Source organism: Oreochromis niloticus, linkage group LG11, assembly GCF_001858045.2.
Source record: "Oreochromis niloticus isolate F11D_XX linkage group LG11, O_niloticus_UMD_NMBU, whole genome shotgun sequence".
Lineage (NCBI taxonomy): Eukaryota > Metazoa > Chordata > Actinopteri > Cichliformes > Cichlidae > Oreochromis > Oreochromis niloticus.
In genome coordinates this window covers 38,818,658-38,833,954 of record NC_031976.2, presented here as the reverse complement: position 1 = coordinate 38,833,954, position 15,297 = coordinate 38,818,658, and the positions used below count along the sequence as shown (strand labels likewise).

Sequence of the window (15,297 nt, the reverse complement as noted above, 5' to 3'; positions counted from 1 at the left end):
AGGACAACACAAACAACACACACTATGGTATCAACCCTACAACCTGTATAAAGTTCAGGGGTCATAAGGTCAAGTAGGTAAGACGGTATGGATTTTATGCATTACATGCCTGTTCTTTGCTGTTGTCATGACTGTTCCTCAACCCCTATGTAAATTTCAGGTTGCACTAACTGCTCTAATCCGTGACAATGGACCATCAGAACACTTTATGCCAATCATACATTGTATATATGAACTGTGACATTCTACTGTACTGGACTGACTATTTGTATGCAAACGCCTCATGATCAGACAGTTTGGTCTGCCCTTTGTGAGAATCTCACTCATGCAATCTCCCTACAAAGTTGAACTGTACAATATGTTATTGTGGCTGAATGCAATCAACTCCCTGTGTTTAAAAGACTGAGTGCAGCCATGTTCTACACCCATATTCAGGGGAAAAGGTTCTTTTTCAATATGACGCCTGACAGTCTGTTCTCCCGAGGTCCGTGAAAGCAGCACCTGCGCGTGCGACCATTCACGGCTCGGACGCCACAGCGTCCTTTAAAATGTACACTGCGTGGACCACTGATTGGCTACAGGAATGCGACCACCCTGAGCATTGTGGGCAGTGTGGTCCAACCCAGTGCAGACTTTCATGGACGTTATTCGGACAGCACGAAATCTGCTCCGGACACTTGGTGAACTTCTTGATATTGCTTTTTTCGCAAGCCAGCCTGAAGAAGGTTCGGTCAGAACCGAAACGTCGCGACTTTGGCTTGTATTATATGTATATAGTTCATTTTTGTATTGATTTGTCAACTTTGAGCAACAATAAACCGCTCAGTGATCAAGATCAGTATACGAGTTATCCGTTAGCATAGAGCTGCCTAGCATCACCCACACGGTCGAGTGGGACCAGTGGAGAGAGCTAAAGGTATTAGTGGACACATAACCATGCCCGCATATGCTACGGATGGAGAGTGGACCCTCGTTCGGCGACGCAGGGGCCGGGGAGGGGACCGCGACTGGAGAGCTGAGGAGATCGCACGTAGACCACCTCGCCGAAGCAGCTATCCATCTCGAGAGGGTCGGAGGACCTACACGGCGATCAGGAGAGATGATCACCGCAGCGGTGAGTCAGACTTTTTCCACGCACCACAGCGGAACCGGGGAGAAACCAGCCGGCAGCAGACCGCTATGCAACCCGCCAGGAGAGCTGGAGAGGTGATCGCGGCTGGGGAGCTGACGAGGACGCACGCCGACCACCTCGGCGCAGCAGCCATCCATCTCGAGAAGGTCGGAGGACCTATGCGGCGGCCGTGAGAGAGGAACACCGCAGCGATCAGCCAGGCTTTTTCCACGCACCACAGCGGAACCGGGGAGGGACCGTCCGGCACCGGACCGCTATGCAGCCCGCCAGGAGGGCTGGAGAGGAGACCGCGGCTGGAGAGCTGAGGAGGACGTACGCCGACCACCTCGACGCAGCAGCTACCCATCTCGAGGAGGTCGGAGGACCTATGCGGCGGCCGTGGGAGAGGATCACCGCAGCGACGAGCCGGACTTTTTCCACGCACCACAGCGGAACCGGAGGGGAGAACAGCCGGCGACAGACCGCTATGCAGCCCGGCAAGGAAGTCGGACCGGACGGGACCGACGATTCGACCGGAGAACGGCTCGGGACAATCGGTATGTGAGACGCACTCGCGCTGAGCGAGCTGGACCTCCTGTTAACAAAATAATTTCAGATGATCCGGACTTTTCTAAAAAGGTCCGCATTATTCACAGACTTATTAAGACAGTACACCATTTGAAAAATGTGACTAGTGACACTTATCCTCCTTCTTTAAACAAAATAGCACACAATTTAAAGACTGTTATTAAACCTGCCGTCCCTACCAAACACACACAAAATAAGATTGAGGAGAACGCTAAAAACTGGGCCCGTACAACCATGGTGATCCTCCGGCAACATTATACTCAGAGCGTAGAGGAGGAATTAAAAGCTCTCTCTGAGTGTTCTAAACAGGACTGGGAGGGCCCGTTCGAGATAGCAACATCCTGGGCCAAGAGGAACCTGGGCCGCCGCCTCCAACCTGACTCTCTGGAACAGGCCAGAGCTGAGATCGTGGCCAAACTGGGGGACCTGGGGACTGCCACTTCAACAGAGGAGGTAAACACCACCAGGGCACCTACACGACAGCCACAAGGGGGTGTGAGAGGGACACAGCAGGACACCATTGAACTCTTTAATGAGATACAGGGCCCACCTGCACCCCGCACAACATCCAAAACAACGACGGCAACGATGACGGACCACGTCGCTGGAGACTGGTCACCTTCTTCTGAGATGGAGCAGGAACAAGAGAGGGAACTGACACCTTCCTCCCCTCCAGAATCTTCACAACCAGCAGAGCCCAATCTGGCCACACCGAAGGAGCAGAGGGTGTTGAGATTCGCCGCCTCGATCCCAGAGACGCCATCCCAGGAACGGCCATGTTCTCCCTCCATCCAACCACCACAATCTGGTGAAATTATGGACACTGAGGGACTGGACCTCACACAGGGGGAAGTCACCCCCAAAAAGACAAAGCGGGTTAGCACTTTAACAGTGGCTAAACCGCAACCAGTGTCTCACCCGGGACCATCTCGCAGCGGCTTAGACAGACTGACTTCCTGTGTGCAAACCCGGCTTCAGCTTCAAGCAGCAGAGGAATCATCATCTTCTTCATCATCTCCTCCTCCTTCACCAGCCTCGCCGGGACAGCAGGTGCGGACGCCGACCAGACATCCCAACACACACAGGAAATTGAGAGACTGGCACCTGCATGTGAAAGAGCCCTGGCTCGTCGTCGGCGATTCTAATGTTAGCAGACTGCCCCCCTTTGCAGCTGACAGTTTGCAGATCGATGGCTTCCCGGGAGCCAAATGGTGGCATGCAGAGTACCTCCTGGAGAAAGCCACTATTGCCACACCGGTGACAAAACTAATCCTGTCTTTTGGCATTAATAACAGGTCCCAGAGAGACAAGAATATGCCGGTGTTGGAACTGAAAAGGGCCCTGAAAGTAGCCCGGCAGAAGTTCCCTGAGGCTAACATTTATGTGCCTGAGATTAACTTTTCTTCTGCTCTTTCTCAGGTGGAAAAGGACACTTTGATGTACTTGAACACTTTCATTACAGGACTAAAAGATCACATTCCAGCCCTCACCTCAGACATTTTCACTACAGAAGAGGATGACATTCACTGGTCATATGGAACTTCAGAGGCAATGTTACAACACTGGGAGATGTATGTAAATGGGGAGTCCCCATAAGCCTGACACATCGGGAGGGGTCAAGTGATTTACATGTTGTTGATGGTGTTATGAACTTGTCCAAAAAATTCCATCCTTCCACTGCTCAGCGGAGCCTGCTGAATAGAGGCCTGACTTTTATCCCCACAAAAGGCTACAACAAAAATTTACAATTACAATGCAAATATGACATTCAGCAGTACCATAGGAGGATCAAATTGGCTGCCTTTTATGGAGATAAAAATGAGACTCAATCTCAGCCCTTCACTCCAAAGTCATACTGGTCTCCGCCCAATGCTCAGCTGCCACCCCAAATTCTTGCTTTGATCAAAGCTGATAATGACTATTTTCAAAACCATTTTCATGTAGAGCGAATTAAGTCCAATTTGACAATAGAAGAGACAAAGGCTCTAACAGAATTGAAAGAAAACAAACAAATTATTATAAAACCGGCAGACAAAGGGAGCGCAGTTGTAATTTTGGACAGGGACCAGTATTTGGAGGAAGGCTACAGGCAATTAAATGACAAAACATATTATTTGAAATTGAAAAAACCCATATACCACGACACAATACCAATGGTGGAAAAAATCATTAATAGTTTACACCAAAAGAAATTTATAAATCTAAAACAAAAGAACTATTTGCTGGGCTCCGCTGAACCAAGGGGAAGGCTCTTTTACATGCTGCCTAAGATCCACAAGGATCCGGCGAAATGGAGTGTCCCCTTTCAGGTGCCCCCAGGGCGACCAATCGTCTCAGACTGTGATAGTGAGACTTACTATACAGCTGAGTATCTGGATTATTTCCTGACTCCTTTATCCACAAAACATGCGAGCTATATTAAGGATACATATGATTTTGTGGATAAAGTGAAGCAAATAGAAGTCCCCATCGATTCCTTTCTGTTTTCCATAGATGTTGACAGCCTTTACACAAACATTGACATTGGTGAAGGCATTGACTCCATTAAGAGAGTCTTTCAAAAGTACCCGGATAAGAGAAGGCCAGAAAAAGAATTACTAAAACTTTTAGAAATAAATCTCACAAGGAACGATTTTGAATTCAATGGTGACTTCTATTTACAAGTCAAGGGTACGGCCATGGGGAAGAAGTTTGCCCCAGCATATGCAAACATCTTCATGGCAGAGTGGGAGACTGCTGCACTGGATAAATGTATCAAAAAGCCACTGCACTATTACCGCTTTCTGGACGACATATGGGGGGTCTGGCAACATTCTGAGCAGGATTTTGAGATGTTTCTGAAAACTTTAAATGACCACAATGCTTCTATTAAGGTTAAATCAACCATCAGTAAGGCCTCTATTGATTTTCTTGACACGACCACCTTCAAAGGCCCAAATTTCATGAATGACCGTAAATTGGACATAAAGGTCTTTTTCAAACCTACAGACACTCATGCCCTCCTATTTAAAACAAGTTTTCATCCTAAACACACATTTGCGGGAATAGTCAAATCCCAACTGTTAAGATTCCACAGAATTTGTACACAAAAGTCTGATTTTGGAGCTGCTGTTAAGATCCTGTTCTCTGCTCTCTCCACTAGGGGGTACTGTTGGTCTTTCCTAAGGAGCTGCTTTAATTCCTTTCTCCATACAAAACCAATTGACGTTTCCCCTCTGCTTCCAGTGGTCATCACGTATGCTCCTTTCACCTGCAAATTGGTCAGGGCCATCAAAAACAATTTCCAGAGCCTAGCTCAGAATGTACAGACACTTCACAATCACAAGGTAATTGCTGCTTTCAGGAGGCATAAGAACCTAGGTGATCTCCTCATTAGAGCCCAAATTTCGCCTCTCTCTGTGCCTAGACGCAGAGATCAGGGGCAATTTTTCCAGCATCGTAGGTTGGTGCGCAGCCACTCTAATGGCTTTGTTTTTCTGTCTCTGTGCAAAGGGACCCCGAGGTCCAAAAATTGTATATATTTGATTACATGTAAGAGATGTGGAATCCAGTATGTGGGAGAAACAGGTAACACACTGCTGACTAGATTCACTCAACACAGGTACAATATTACACAGAAAAAGAACATTCACACCTACCTGGTGAAACATTTTTTAATACATGGTTGGAGTTCTGTCACAGCGACAGTTATCCAAGTGAACTCGAGGTGGACAACGCAGCAGAGGAGGAGAACTGAGAGAGTTTGGATAGCTAAACTGGATACAGTTTATCCAAACGGACTCAACGAAAAGGGATTCAGGAGATATTGATCCCACAGAATGTATATAGTTATTATTCTAATGTTTTCAATTGTCATTGCTGCCATTGTTACTGTGTGTCTCACTCCCTTTCCACAATTTCCTGGGGAGCATCCCACCCCTCAAACTGACCCTAAACTTAACCTCGGTGACCCCTAGACAAAACTCAACTCCGGCCCTAAACCTAACCACTCGGACACCTAGTTGGAGATGAGGACGGGGCATACCCCACCCCTGGGATGGGCCCTAACCTTAACCCCTCCCCCTCTCCTCTTCACCCCTCCTCCCCTTACCCCTCGCTTCTCCAACCCCATCCATGGGACCCCGCCTGGAGCTTCGCTGGGGTCTCGGGAGACCTGAGGCGGGAGCAGGTATGGTCTGTGCATTGGAGCCCGGCCCCCCTTGGGGGACCGTGCTCCCAAACTTGATTTCCCCTAACCGGCCCGTGCCGCCTGACTGCCCGCTTGGGTTTCTCTGGGACCCCTCACTGTGATGCTCTATAGGACAACACAAACAACACACACTATGGTATCAACCCTACAACCTGTATAAAGTTCAGGGGTCATAAGGTCAAGTAGGTAAGACGGTATGGATTTTATGCATTACATGCCTGTTCTTTGCTGTTGTCATGACTGTTCCTCAACCCCTATGTAAATTTCAGGTTGCACTAACTGCTCTAATCCGTGACAATGGACCATCAGAACACTTTATGCCAATCATACATTGTATATATGAACTGTGACATTCTACTGTACTGGACTGACTATTTGTATGCAAACGCCTCATGATCAGACAGTTTGGTCTGCCCTTTGTGAGAATCTCACTCATGCAATCTCCCTACAAAGTTGAACTGTACAATATGTTATTGTGGCTGAATGCAATCAACTCCCTGTGTTTAAAAGACTGAGTGCAGCCATGTTCTACACCCATATTCAGGGGAAAAGGTTCTTTTTCAATATGACGCCTGACAGTCTGTTCTCCCGAGGTCCGTGAAAGCAGCACCTGCGCGTGCGACCATTCACGGCTCGGACGCCACAGCGTCCTTTAAAATGTACACTGCGTGGACCACTGATTGGCTACAGGAATGCGACCACCCTGAGCATTGTGGGCAGTGTGGTCCAACCCAGTGCAGACTTTCATGGACGTTATTCGGACAGCACGAAATCTGCTCCGGACACTTGGTGAACTTCTTGATATTGCTTTTTTCGCAAGCCAGCCTGAAGAAGGTTCGGTCAGAACCGAAACGTCGCGACTTTGGCTTGTATTATATGTATATAGTTCATTTTTGTATTGATTTGTCAACTTTGAGCAACAATAAACCGCTCAGTGATCAAGATCAGTATACGAGTTATCCGTTAGCATAGAGCTGCCTAGCATCACCCACACGGTCGAGTGGGACCAGTGGAGAGAGCTAAAGGTATTAGTGGACACATAACCATGCCCGCATATGCTACGGATGGAGAGTGGACCCTCGTTCGGCGACGCAGGGGCCGGGGAGGGGACCGCGACTGGAGAGCTGAGGAGATCGCACGTAGACCACCTCGCCGAAGCAGCTATCCATCTCGAGAGGGTCGGAGGACCTACACGGCGATCAGGAGAGATGATCACCGCAGCGGTGAGTCAGACTTTTTCCACGCACCACAGCGGAACCGGGGGAGAAACCAGCCGGCAGCAGACCGCTATGCAACCCGCCAGGAGAGCTGGAGAGGTGATCGCGGCTGGGGAGCTGACGAGGACGCACGCCGACCACCTCGGCGCAGCAGCCATCCATCTCGAGAAGGTCGGAGGACCTATGCGGCGGCCGTGAGAGAGGAACACCGCAGCGATCAGCCAGGCTTTTTCCACGCACCACAGCGGAACCGGGGGAGGGACCGTCCGGCACCGGACCGCTATGCAGCCCGCCAGGAGGGCTGGAGAGGAGACCGCGGCTGGAGAGCTGAGGAGGACGTACGCCGACCACCTCGACGCAGCAGCTACCCATCTCGAGGAGGTCGGAGGACCTATGCGGCGGCCGTGGGAGAGGATCACCGCAGCGACGAGCCGGACTTTTTCCACGCACCACAGCGGAACCGGAGGGGAGAACAGCCGGCGACAGACCGCTATGCAGCCCGGCAAGGAAGTCGGACCGGACGGGACCGACGATTCGACCGGAGAACGGCTCGGGACAATCGGTATGTGAGACGCACTCGCGCTGAGCGAGCTGGACCTCCTGTTAACAAAATAATTTCAGATGATCCGGACTTTTCTAAAAAGGTCCGCATTATTCACAGACTTATTAAGACAGTACACCATTTGAAAAATGTGACTAGTGACACTTATCCTCCTTCTTTAAACAAAATAGCACACAATTTAAAGACTGTTATTAAACCTGCCGTCCCTACCAAACACACACAAAATAAGATTGAGGAGAACGCTAAAAACTGGGCCCGTACAACCATGGTGATCCTCCGGCAACATTATACTCAGAGCGTAGAGGAGGAATTAAAAGCTCTCTCTGAGTGTTCTAAACAGGACTGGGAGGGCCCGTTCGAGATAGCAACATCCTGGGCCAAGAGGAACCTGGGCCGCCGCCTCCAACCTGACTCTCTGGAACAGGCCAGAGCTGAGATCGTGGCCAAACTGGGGGACCTGGGGACTGCCACTTCAACAGAGGAGGTAAACACCACCAGGGCACCTACACGACAGCCACAAGGGGGTGTGAGAGGGACACAGCAGGACACCATTGAACTCTTTAATGAGATACAGGGCCCACCTGCACCCCGCACAACATCCAAAACAACGACGGCAACGATGACGGACCACGTCGCTGGAGACTGGTCACCTTCTTCTGAGATGGAGCAGGAACAAGAGAGGGAACTGACACCTTCCTCCCCTCCAGAATCTTCACAACCAGCAGAGCCCAATCTGGCCACACCGAAGGAGCAGAGGGTGTTGAGATTCGCCGCCTCGATCCCAGAGACGCCATCCCAGGAACGGCCATGTTCTCCCTCCATCCAACCACCACAATCTGGTGAAATTATGGACACTGAGGGACTGGACCTCACACAGGGGGAAGTCACCCCCAAAAAGACAAAGCGGGTTAGCACTTTAACAGTGGCTAAACCGCAACCAGTGTCTCACCCGGGACCATCTCGCAGCGGCTTAGACAGACTGACTTCCTGTGTGCAAACCCGGCTTCAGCTTCAAGCAGCAGAGGAATCATCATCTTCTTCATCATCTCCTCCTCCTTCACCAGCCTCGCCGGGACAGCAGGTGCGGACGCCGACCAGACATCCCAACACACACAGGAAATTGAGAGACTGGCACCTGCATGTGAAAGAGCCCTGGCTCGTCGTCGGCGATTCTAATGTTAGCAGACTGCCCCCCTTTGCAGCTGACAGTTTGCAGATCGATGGCTTCCCGGGAGCCAAATGGTGGCATGCAGAGTACCTCCTGGAGAAAGCCACTATTGCCACACCGGTGACAAAACTAATCCTGTCTTTTGGCATTAATAACAGGTCCCAGAGAGACAAGAATATGCCGGTGTTGGAACTGAAAAGGGCCCTGAAAGTAGCCCGGCAGAAGTTCCCTGAGGCTAACATTTATGTGCCTGAGATTAACTTTTCTTCTGCTCTTTCTCAGGTGGAAAAGGACACTTTGATGTACTTGAACACTTTCATTACAGGACTAAAAGATCACATTCCAGCCCTCACCTCAGACATTTTCACTACAGAAGAGGATGACATTCACTGGTCATATGGAACTTCAGAGGCAATGTTACAACACTGGGAGATGTATGTAAATGGGGAGTCCCCATAAGCCTGACACATCGGGAGGGGTCAAGTGATTTACATGTTGTTGATGGTGTTATGAACTTGTCCAAAAAATTCCATCCTTCCACTGCTCAGCGGAGCCTGCTGAATAGAGGCCTGACTTTTATCCCCACAAAAGGCTACAACAAAAATTTACAATTACAATGCAAATATGACATTCAGCAGTACCATAGGAGGATCAAATTGGCTGCCTTTTATGGAGATAAAAATGAGACTCAATCTCAGCCCTTCACTCCAAAGTCATACTGGTCTCCGCCCAATGCTCAGCTGCCACCCCAAATTCTTGCTTTGATCAAAGCTGATAATGACTATTTTCAAAACCATTTTCATGTAGAGCGAATTAAGTCCAATTTGACAATAGAAGAGACAAAGGCTCTAACAGAATTGAAAGAAAACAAACAAATTATTATAAAACCGGCAGACAAAGGGAGCGCAGTTGTAATTTTGGACAGGGACCAGTATTTGGAGGAAGGCTACAGGCAATTAAATGACAAAACATATTATTTGAAATTGAAAAAACCCATATACCACGACACAATACCAATGGTGGAAAAAATCATTAATAGTTTACACCAAAAGAAATTTATAAATCTAAAACAAAAGAACTATTTGCTGGGCTCCGCTGAACCAAGGGGAAGGCTCTTTTACATGCTGCCTAAGATCCACAAGGATCCGGCGAAATGGAGTGTCCCCTTTCAGGTGCCCCCAGGGCGACCAATCGTCTCAGACTGTGATAGTGAGACTTACTATACAGCTGAGTATCTGGATTATTTCCTGACTCCTTTATCCACAAAACATGCGAGCTATATTAAGGATACATATGATTTTGTGGATAAAGTGAAGCAAATAGAAGTCCCCATCGATTCCTTTCTGTTTTCCATAGATGTTGACAGCCTTTACACAAACATTGACATTGGTGAAGGCATTGACTCCATTAAGAGAGTCTTTCAAAAGTACCCGGATAAGAGAAGGCCAGAAAAAGAATTACTAAAACTTTTAGAAATAAATCTCACAAGGAACGATTTTGAATTCAATGGTGACTTCTATTTACAAGTCAAGGGTACGGCCATGGGGAAGAAGTTTGCCCCAGCATATGCAAACATCTTCATGGCAGAGTGGGAGACTGCTGCACTGGATAAATGTATCAAAAAGCCACTGCACTATTACCGCTTTCTGGACGACATATGGGGGGTCTGGCAACATTCTGAGCAGGATTTTGAGATGTTTCTGAAAACTTTAAATGACCACAATGCTTCTATTAAGGTTAAATCAACCATCAGTAAGGCCTCTATTGATTTTCTTGACACGACCACCTTCAAAGGCCCAAATTTCATGAATGACCGTAAATTGGACATAAAGGTCTTTTTCAAACCTACAGACACTCATGCCCTCCTATTTAAAACAAGTTTTCATCCTAAACACACATTTGCGGGAATAGTCAAATCCCAACTGTTAAGATTCCACAGAATTTGTACACAAAAGTCTGATTTTGGAGCTGCTGTTAAGATCCTGTTCTCTGCTCTCTCCACTAGGGGGTACTGTTGGTCTTTCCTAAGGAGCTGCTTTAATTCCTTTCTCCATACAAAACCAATTGACGTTTCCCCTCTGCTTCCAGTGGTCATCACGTATGCTCCTTTCACCTGCAAATTGGTCAGGGCCATCAAAAACAATTTCCAGAGCCTAGCTCAGAATGTACAGACACTTCACAATCACAAGGTAATTGCTGCTTTCAGGAGGCATAAGAACCTAGGTGATCTCCTCATTAGAGCCCAAATTTCGCCTCTCTCTGTGCCTAGACGCAGAGATCAGGGGCAATTTTTCCAGCATCGTAGGTTGGTGCGCAGCCACTCTAATGGCTTTGTTTTTCTGTCTCTGTGCAAAGGGACCCCGAGGTCCAAAAATTGTATATATTTGATTACATGTAAGAGATGTGGAATCCAGTATGTGGGAGAAACAGGTAACACACTGCTGACTAGATTCACTCAACACAGGTACAATATTACACAGAAAAAGAACATTCACACCTACCTGGTGAAACATTTTTAATACATGGTTGGAGTTCTGTCACAGCGACAGTTATCCAAGTGAACTCGAGGTGGACAACGCAGCAGAGGAGGAGAACTGAGAGAGTTTGGATAGCTAAACTGGATACAGTTTATCCAAACGGACTCAACGAAAAGGGATTCAGGAGATATTGATCCCACAGAATGTATATAGTTATTATTCTAATGTTTTCAATTGTCATTGCTGCCATTGTTACTGTGTGTCTCACTCCCTTTCCACAATTTCCTGGGGAGCATCCCACCCCTCAAACTGACCCTAAACTTAACCTCGGTGACCCCTAGACAAAACTCAACTCCGGCCCTAAACCTAACCACTCGGACACCTAGTTGGAGATGAGGACGGGGCATACCCCCACCCCTGGGATGGGCCCTAACCTTAACCCCTCCCCCTCTCCTCTTCACCCCTCCTCCCCTTACCCCTCGCTTCTCCAACCCCATCCATGGGACCCCGCCTGGAGCTTCGCTGGGGTCTCGGGAGACCTGAGGCGGGAGCAGGTATGGTCTGTGCATTGGAGCCCGGCCCCCCTTGGGGGACCGTGCTCCCAAACTTGATTTCCCCTCCTTCCCCTTCCCCTTCACTTCCTATCCCCTCCCACTCCCTTTCCCTAACCCCAACCCTTTACCTTCCCTTAACCTTAACCCCACCCATGATCCCTTCCCCTAACCTTAACCTTTCCCCCTTCCCCTAACACCCCAAATTGGCTTTTTGTTTAACCCCTAATTTGGAATAAATAAATAAATAAATAAATAATTTAAAACCTTTTTTGAATAATTTAATAAAGATAATAAATACTTTTTTCAATTCATGTATATGAAATAAATAACTAAACCTAAAACTATTTTTCTGAATAAATACAAACAATAAATATAATACATCTCATAATTATTTTTTCAATTCATGTTAAATATGGTAAAACCCTAAATTTTTGGAAGAAAACAGGAACACAAAACATCGTTTTTAAATTGGACAATAGAAAACACAGTACAGACCAGAGGGTATAAAAGGAGTGCAGGCAGGGGAGAGAGCTCATTCTGCTCTTGACAGCCGAACAGTGCACATCTCCAGCAGCCAGCCATTGTTTTGAGCGCTTGGATTTTGGTTTGTTTTATTTTCTTTCGTGCCTCACAGGCCTGAGGAAGACCTTTTAAGGTCGAAACGTTGCCGGAGGCACGTTTGATTTTTTTTGAACGGGAAAACACGTTTTTTTGTTTTTAGGGATTTTTAAGCCCCTGTGCTCTCTTTTAGTTGTTTGCAGAATTTTTATTTTTGTTTACACCAAACAACCGAACACACGGTTTTTCTTTTAAGGGAGTTTTAAGCCTTCGGGCTCTCTTTTAGTTGTTTGGGACCGAATTTACGGTATTTTATTTTAAGGGATTTTTAAGCCTTTGGGCTCTCTTTTAGTTGTTTGCAACCGAACTTACGGTATTTTATTTTGAGGGATTTTTAAGCCCTTGGGCTCTCTTTTAGTTGTTTAAAAACAATTTTGTTTCATTTCATTTATATTTAAGATAAATAATTAAAACCCACTCGTCATGGCGGACGAGTGGCAAGTAGTCCGCTACGGAAGACGACGCCAGCGTCTCTTCCTTGAGAACCCTGACAGGGATCGGGGGTTCTCCCGTGGGATGGCCCGCGCACCTTCCTTCTACCCTCGTAGGAGGAATCAATTCCCCTACCCCCCCCTAACCCTAACCCCTAACACAAAATTCAATTCCGGCCCTAACCTTAACCGCCCGGACACCTAGTTGGAGATGAGGACTGGGCATACCCCCAACCCCGGGGATGGGCCCTGACCTTAACCTCCCTCCTCTCCTCTTTACCCCTCCTCCCCTTACCCCCCACTTCTCCAACCCCATCCATGGGACCCCGTCTGGAGCTTCGCTGGGGGTTTCTGGGGACCTGAGTTGGGCGCAGGTATGGTCTGTGCATCGGGGCCCGGCTCCCTTCGGGGACCGGGCTCCCAAACTCGATTTCCCCTAACCACTTAGTATTTTGGCCTTTAAACCTAATTAATTGGATTAATAATTCATAATTCATTCTCTTTTAATTTGGCCCTAAACCCCATTATGAGAGATAAAATCACAATAAATTAATTTAAAGTTAAAAAACTCAATTCATTAATTACATTAAAAAATTGGAAAACATAAATTACATATACAGTTGGGGTTAAAAATACTATGTATATGATTAAAAAATATCATACATGTGATTAAAAATGACTTACAGGATTAAAAAAATGTTTAACATGATTATAAATTATTTACATGGTTAAAAAATTAATATTTTTCTAAAAACATATTATTGACATTGAGGGGTGATTAAAAAAATACATTGGCAAAAATTCTATTCAAAAAACTAAAAACGAAAGTGCAATAAACTGATTTGACATTTTAAAACTAAATTCAAAACAACGAACCTGACATGTAAAAGTGGGAGGGTATAAATAGAAGGGAAGGCACTCTCTGCTCATTCCACTCCAAACCACCGGACAGAGCAGATCGCTGAGAGCAAGCCTGTTTGTTTCTTTTGTTAGTGTGTGCCTAGGCCTGAAGAAGACCTTCACAGGTCGAAACGTCGCCGCACGGGCACACAAATTAATATTCATTTGGCCTTTTTGTAATTTTATTTTATTTTTTTTTTTAAACCTAAAAGGTTTTTTTCAAAACCAATTTATTTTTCTTGCTTTAAAAATTTCCTTTTTCTTTTTTTAAAAAACTAAACGGTTTTTTTCAAAACCAATTCATTTTTTTCATTTCATTTCCTTAAAAATTTAAGTTAAAACTTACAAATTTAAGTTTAAAATTTAATTTAAAATTTGGTAGGACAACCAATTAAAAAACACACTCGCCTCCATCCAACTCACCATGGTTGGATGGACTTCAGACTGGACCCTGGTGCGTTATGGCAAACGGCGTGGACAAGCCGGGGTCCAGGCACCTTACCGAGGGATGGCCCGTGCACCGCCCGCCTCCAATTGGAGGAGGGGCCCAAACTTTCATCCTAACAAAGGCTTCATCACAGACAAGACAAAACAACACAACAAAACACAAAATGGTCTACCTGGATGGGGACCAGGATTGGATCCCTATGCGGTACCGGGGACGGCGCTTAGTGCCTGGTGGCCGTAACAGGCAGTGGAGTAGAGGGAGGGCCCAAGGGAAGGACCGTGCACCTCCGCGTCCCTTCAGGGACCAGAACACTTTTCCTCTCCTTAACCTCCCCCCTCTCCTCTTTACCCCTCCTCCCCTCACCCCTCACTTCTCCAACCCCATCCATGGGACCCCGTCTGGAGTTTCGCTGGGGGTTTCTACAGACCTGAGATGGGCGCAGGTATGGTCTGTGCATCGGAGCCCGGCCCCCCTTCGGGGACCGTGCTCCCAAACTCGATTTCCCCTAACCATTTCTGGGGGGGTTAATTTCTCTAAATACATAAATAAATAAATAATTATTTGATTTCAATAAATAACAATGTATTATTACATATCACAAATCATGTACAACAACAAACAAATGGGGTATTGGGACATATTGGGGATCAAAACTTTGTTAAAACCATTAAAAACACGACATTTGATTTATGACCCTTTTAATCACTTCATAATTTACAGTTAAAACAAAACAACAGTCATTAAAATCACACACTTTATTAAAACCCTTAAAACCACAATATTGCTTAAATATACAAACCCAAAAATTAGAAAAACATAATTCGGTGAAAAAAACATACTCATCCAAGTTTAAAATTATAAATATATTTCTCTGCAAACCTAAAAAATTCATAAAAACCTAATTGGATTAAAAACATACAAATACAAATTTCTAAATCTTACATACATCACTTCAAAAAAAATATAATCCTTAAAAATTCACATCATTTACAAAATACATTTCATAAAATACATTTCATACAGTTTATCACAAA

The 15,297-nt window shown here is 46.4% G+C and overlaps 2 protein-coding genes across 2 annotated transcripts; both read left to right on the top strand.

The window, feature by feature from the left end:
- The first annotated feature begins 936 nt into the window (after positions 1 to 936).
- On the top strand, positions 937 to 3,580 carry LOC109204083 (uncharacterized). Its single transcript, XM_019364280.2, has 3 exons — positions 937 to 1,301; positions 1,366 to 2,152; positions 2,243 to 3,580. The coding sequence occupies exons 1-3, from the start codon at positions 937 to 939 to the stop codon at positions 3,293 to 3,295; spliced, it is 2,205 nt and encodes a 734-aa protein (XP_019219825.1). The 3' UTR covers positions 3,296 to 3,580.
- Positions 3,581 to 6,296: 2,716 nt separating this feature from the next.
- LOC109204082 (uncharacterized) lies at positions 6,297 to 9,579 on the top strand. Its single transcript, XM_019364279.2, has 2 exons — positions 6,297 to 8,151; positions 8,242 to 9,579. Exons 1-2 carry the CDS (start codon positions 6,934 to 6,936, stop codon positions 9,292 to 9,294), a joined length of 2,271 nt encoding a protein of 756 aa, XP_019219824.1. The 5' UTR covers positions 6,297 to 6,933; the 3' UTR covers positions 9,295 to 9,579.
- The last annotated feature ends 5,718 nt before the right edge of the window (positions 9,580 to 15,297 follow it).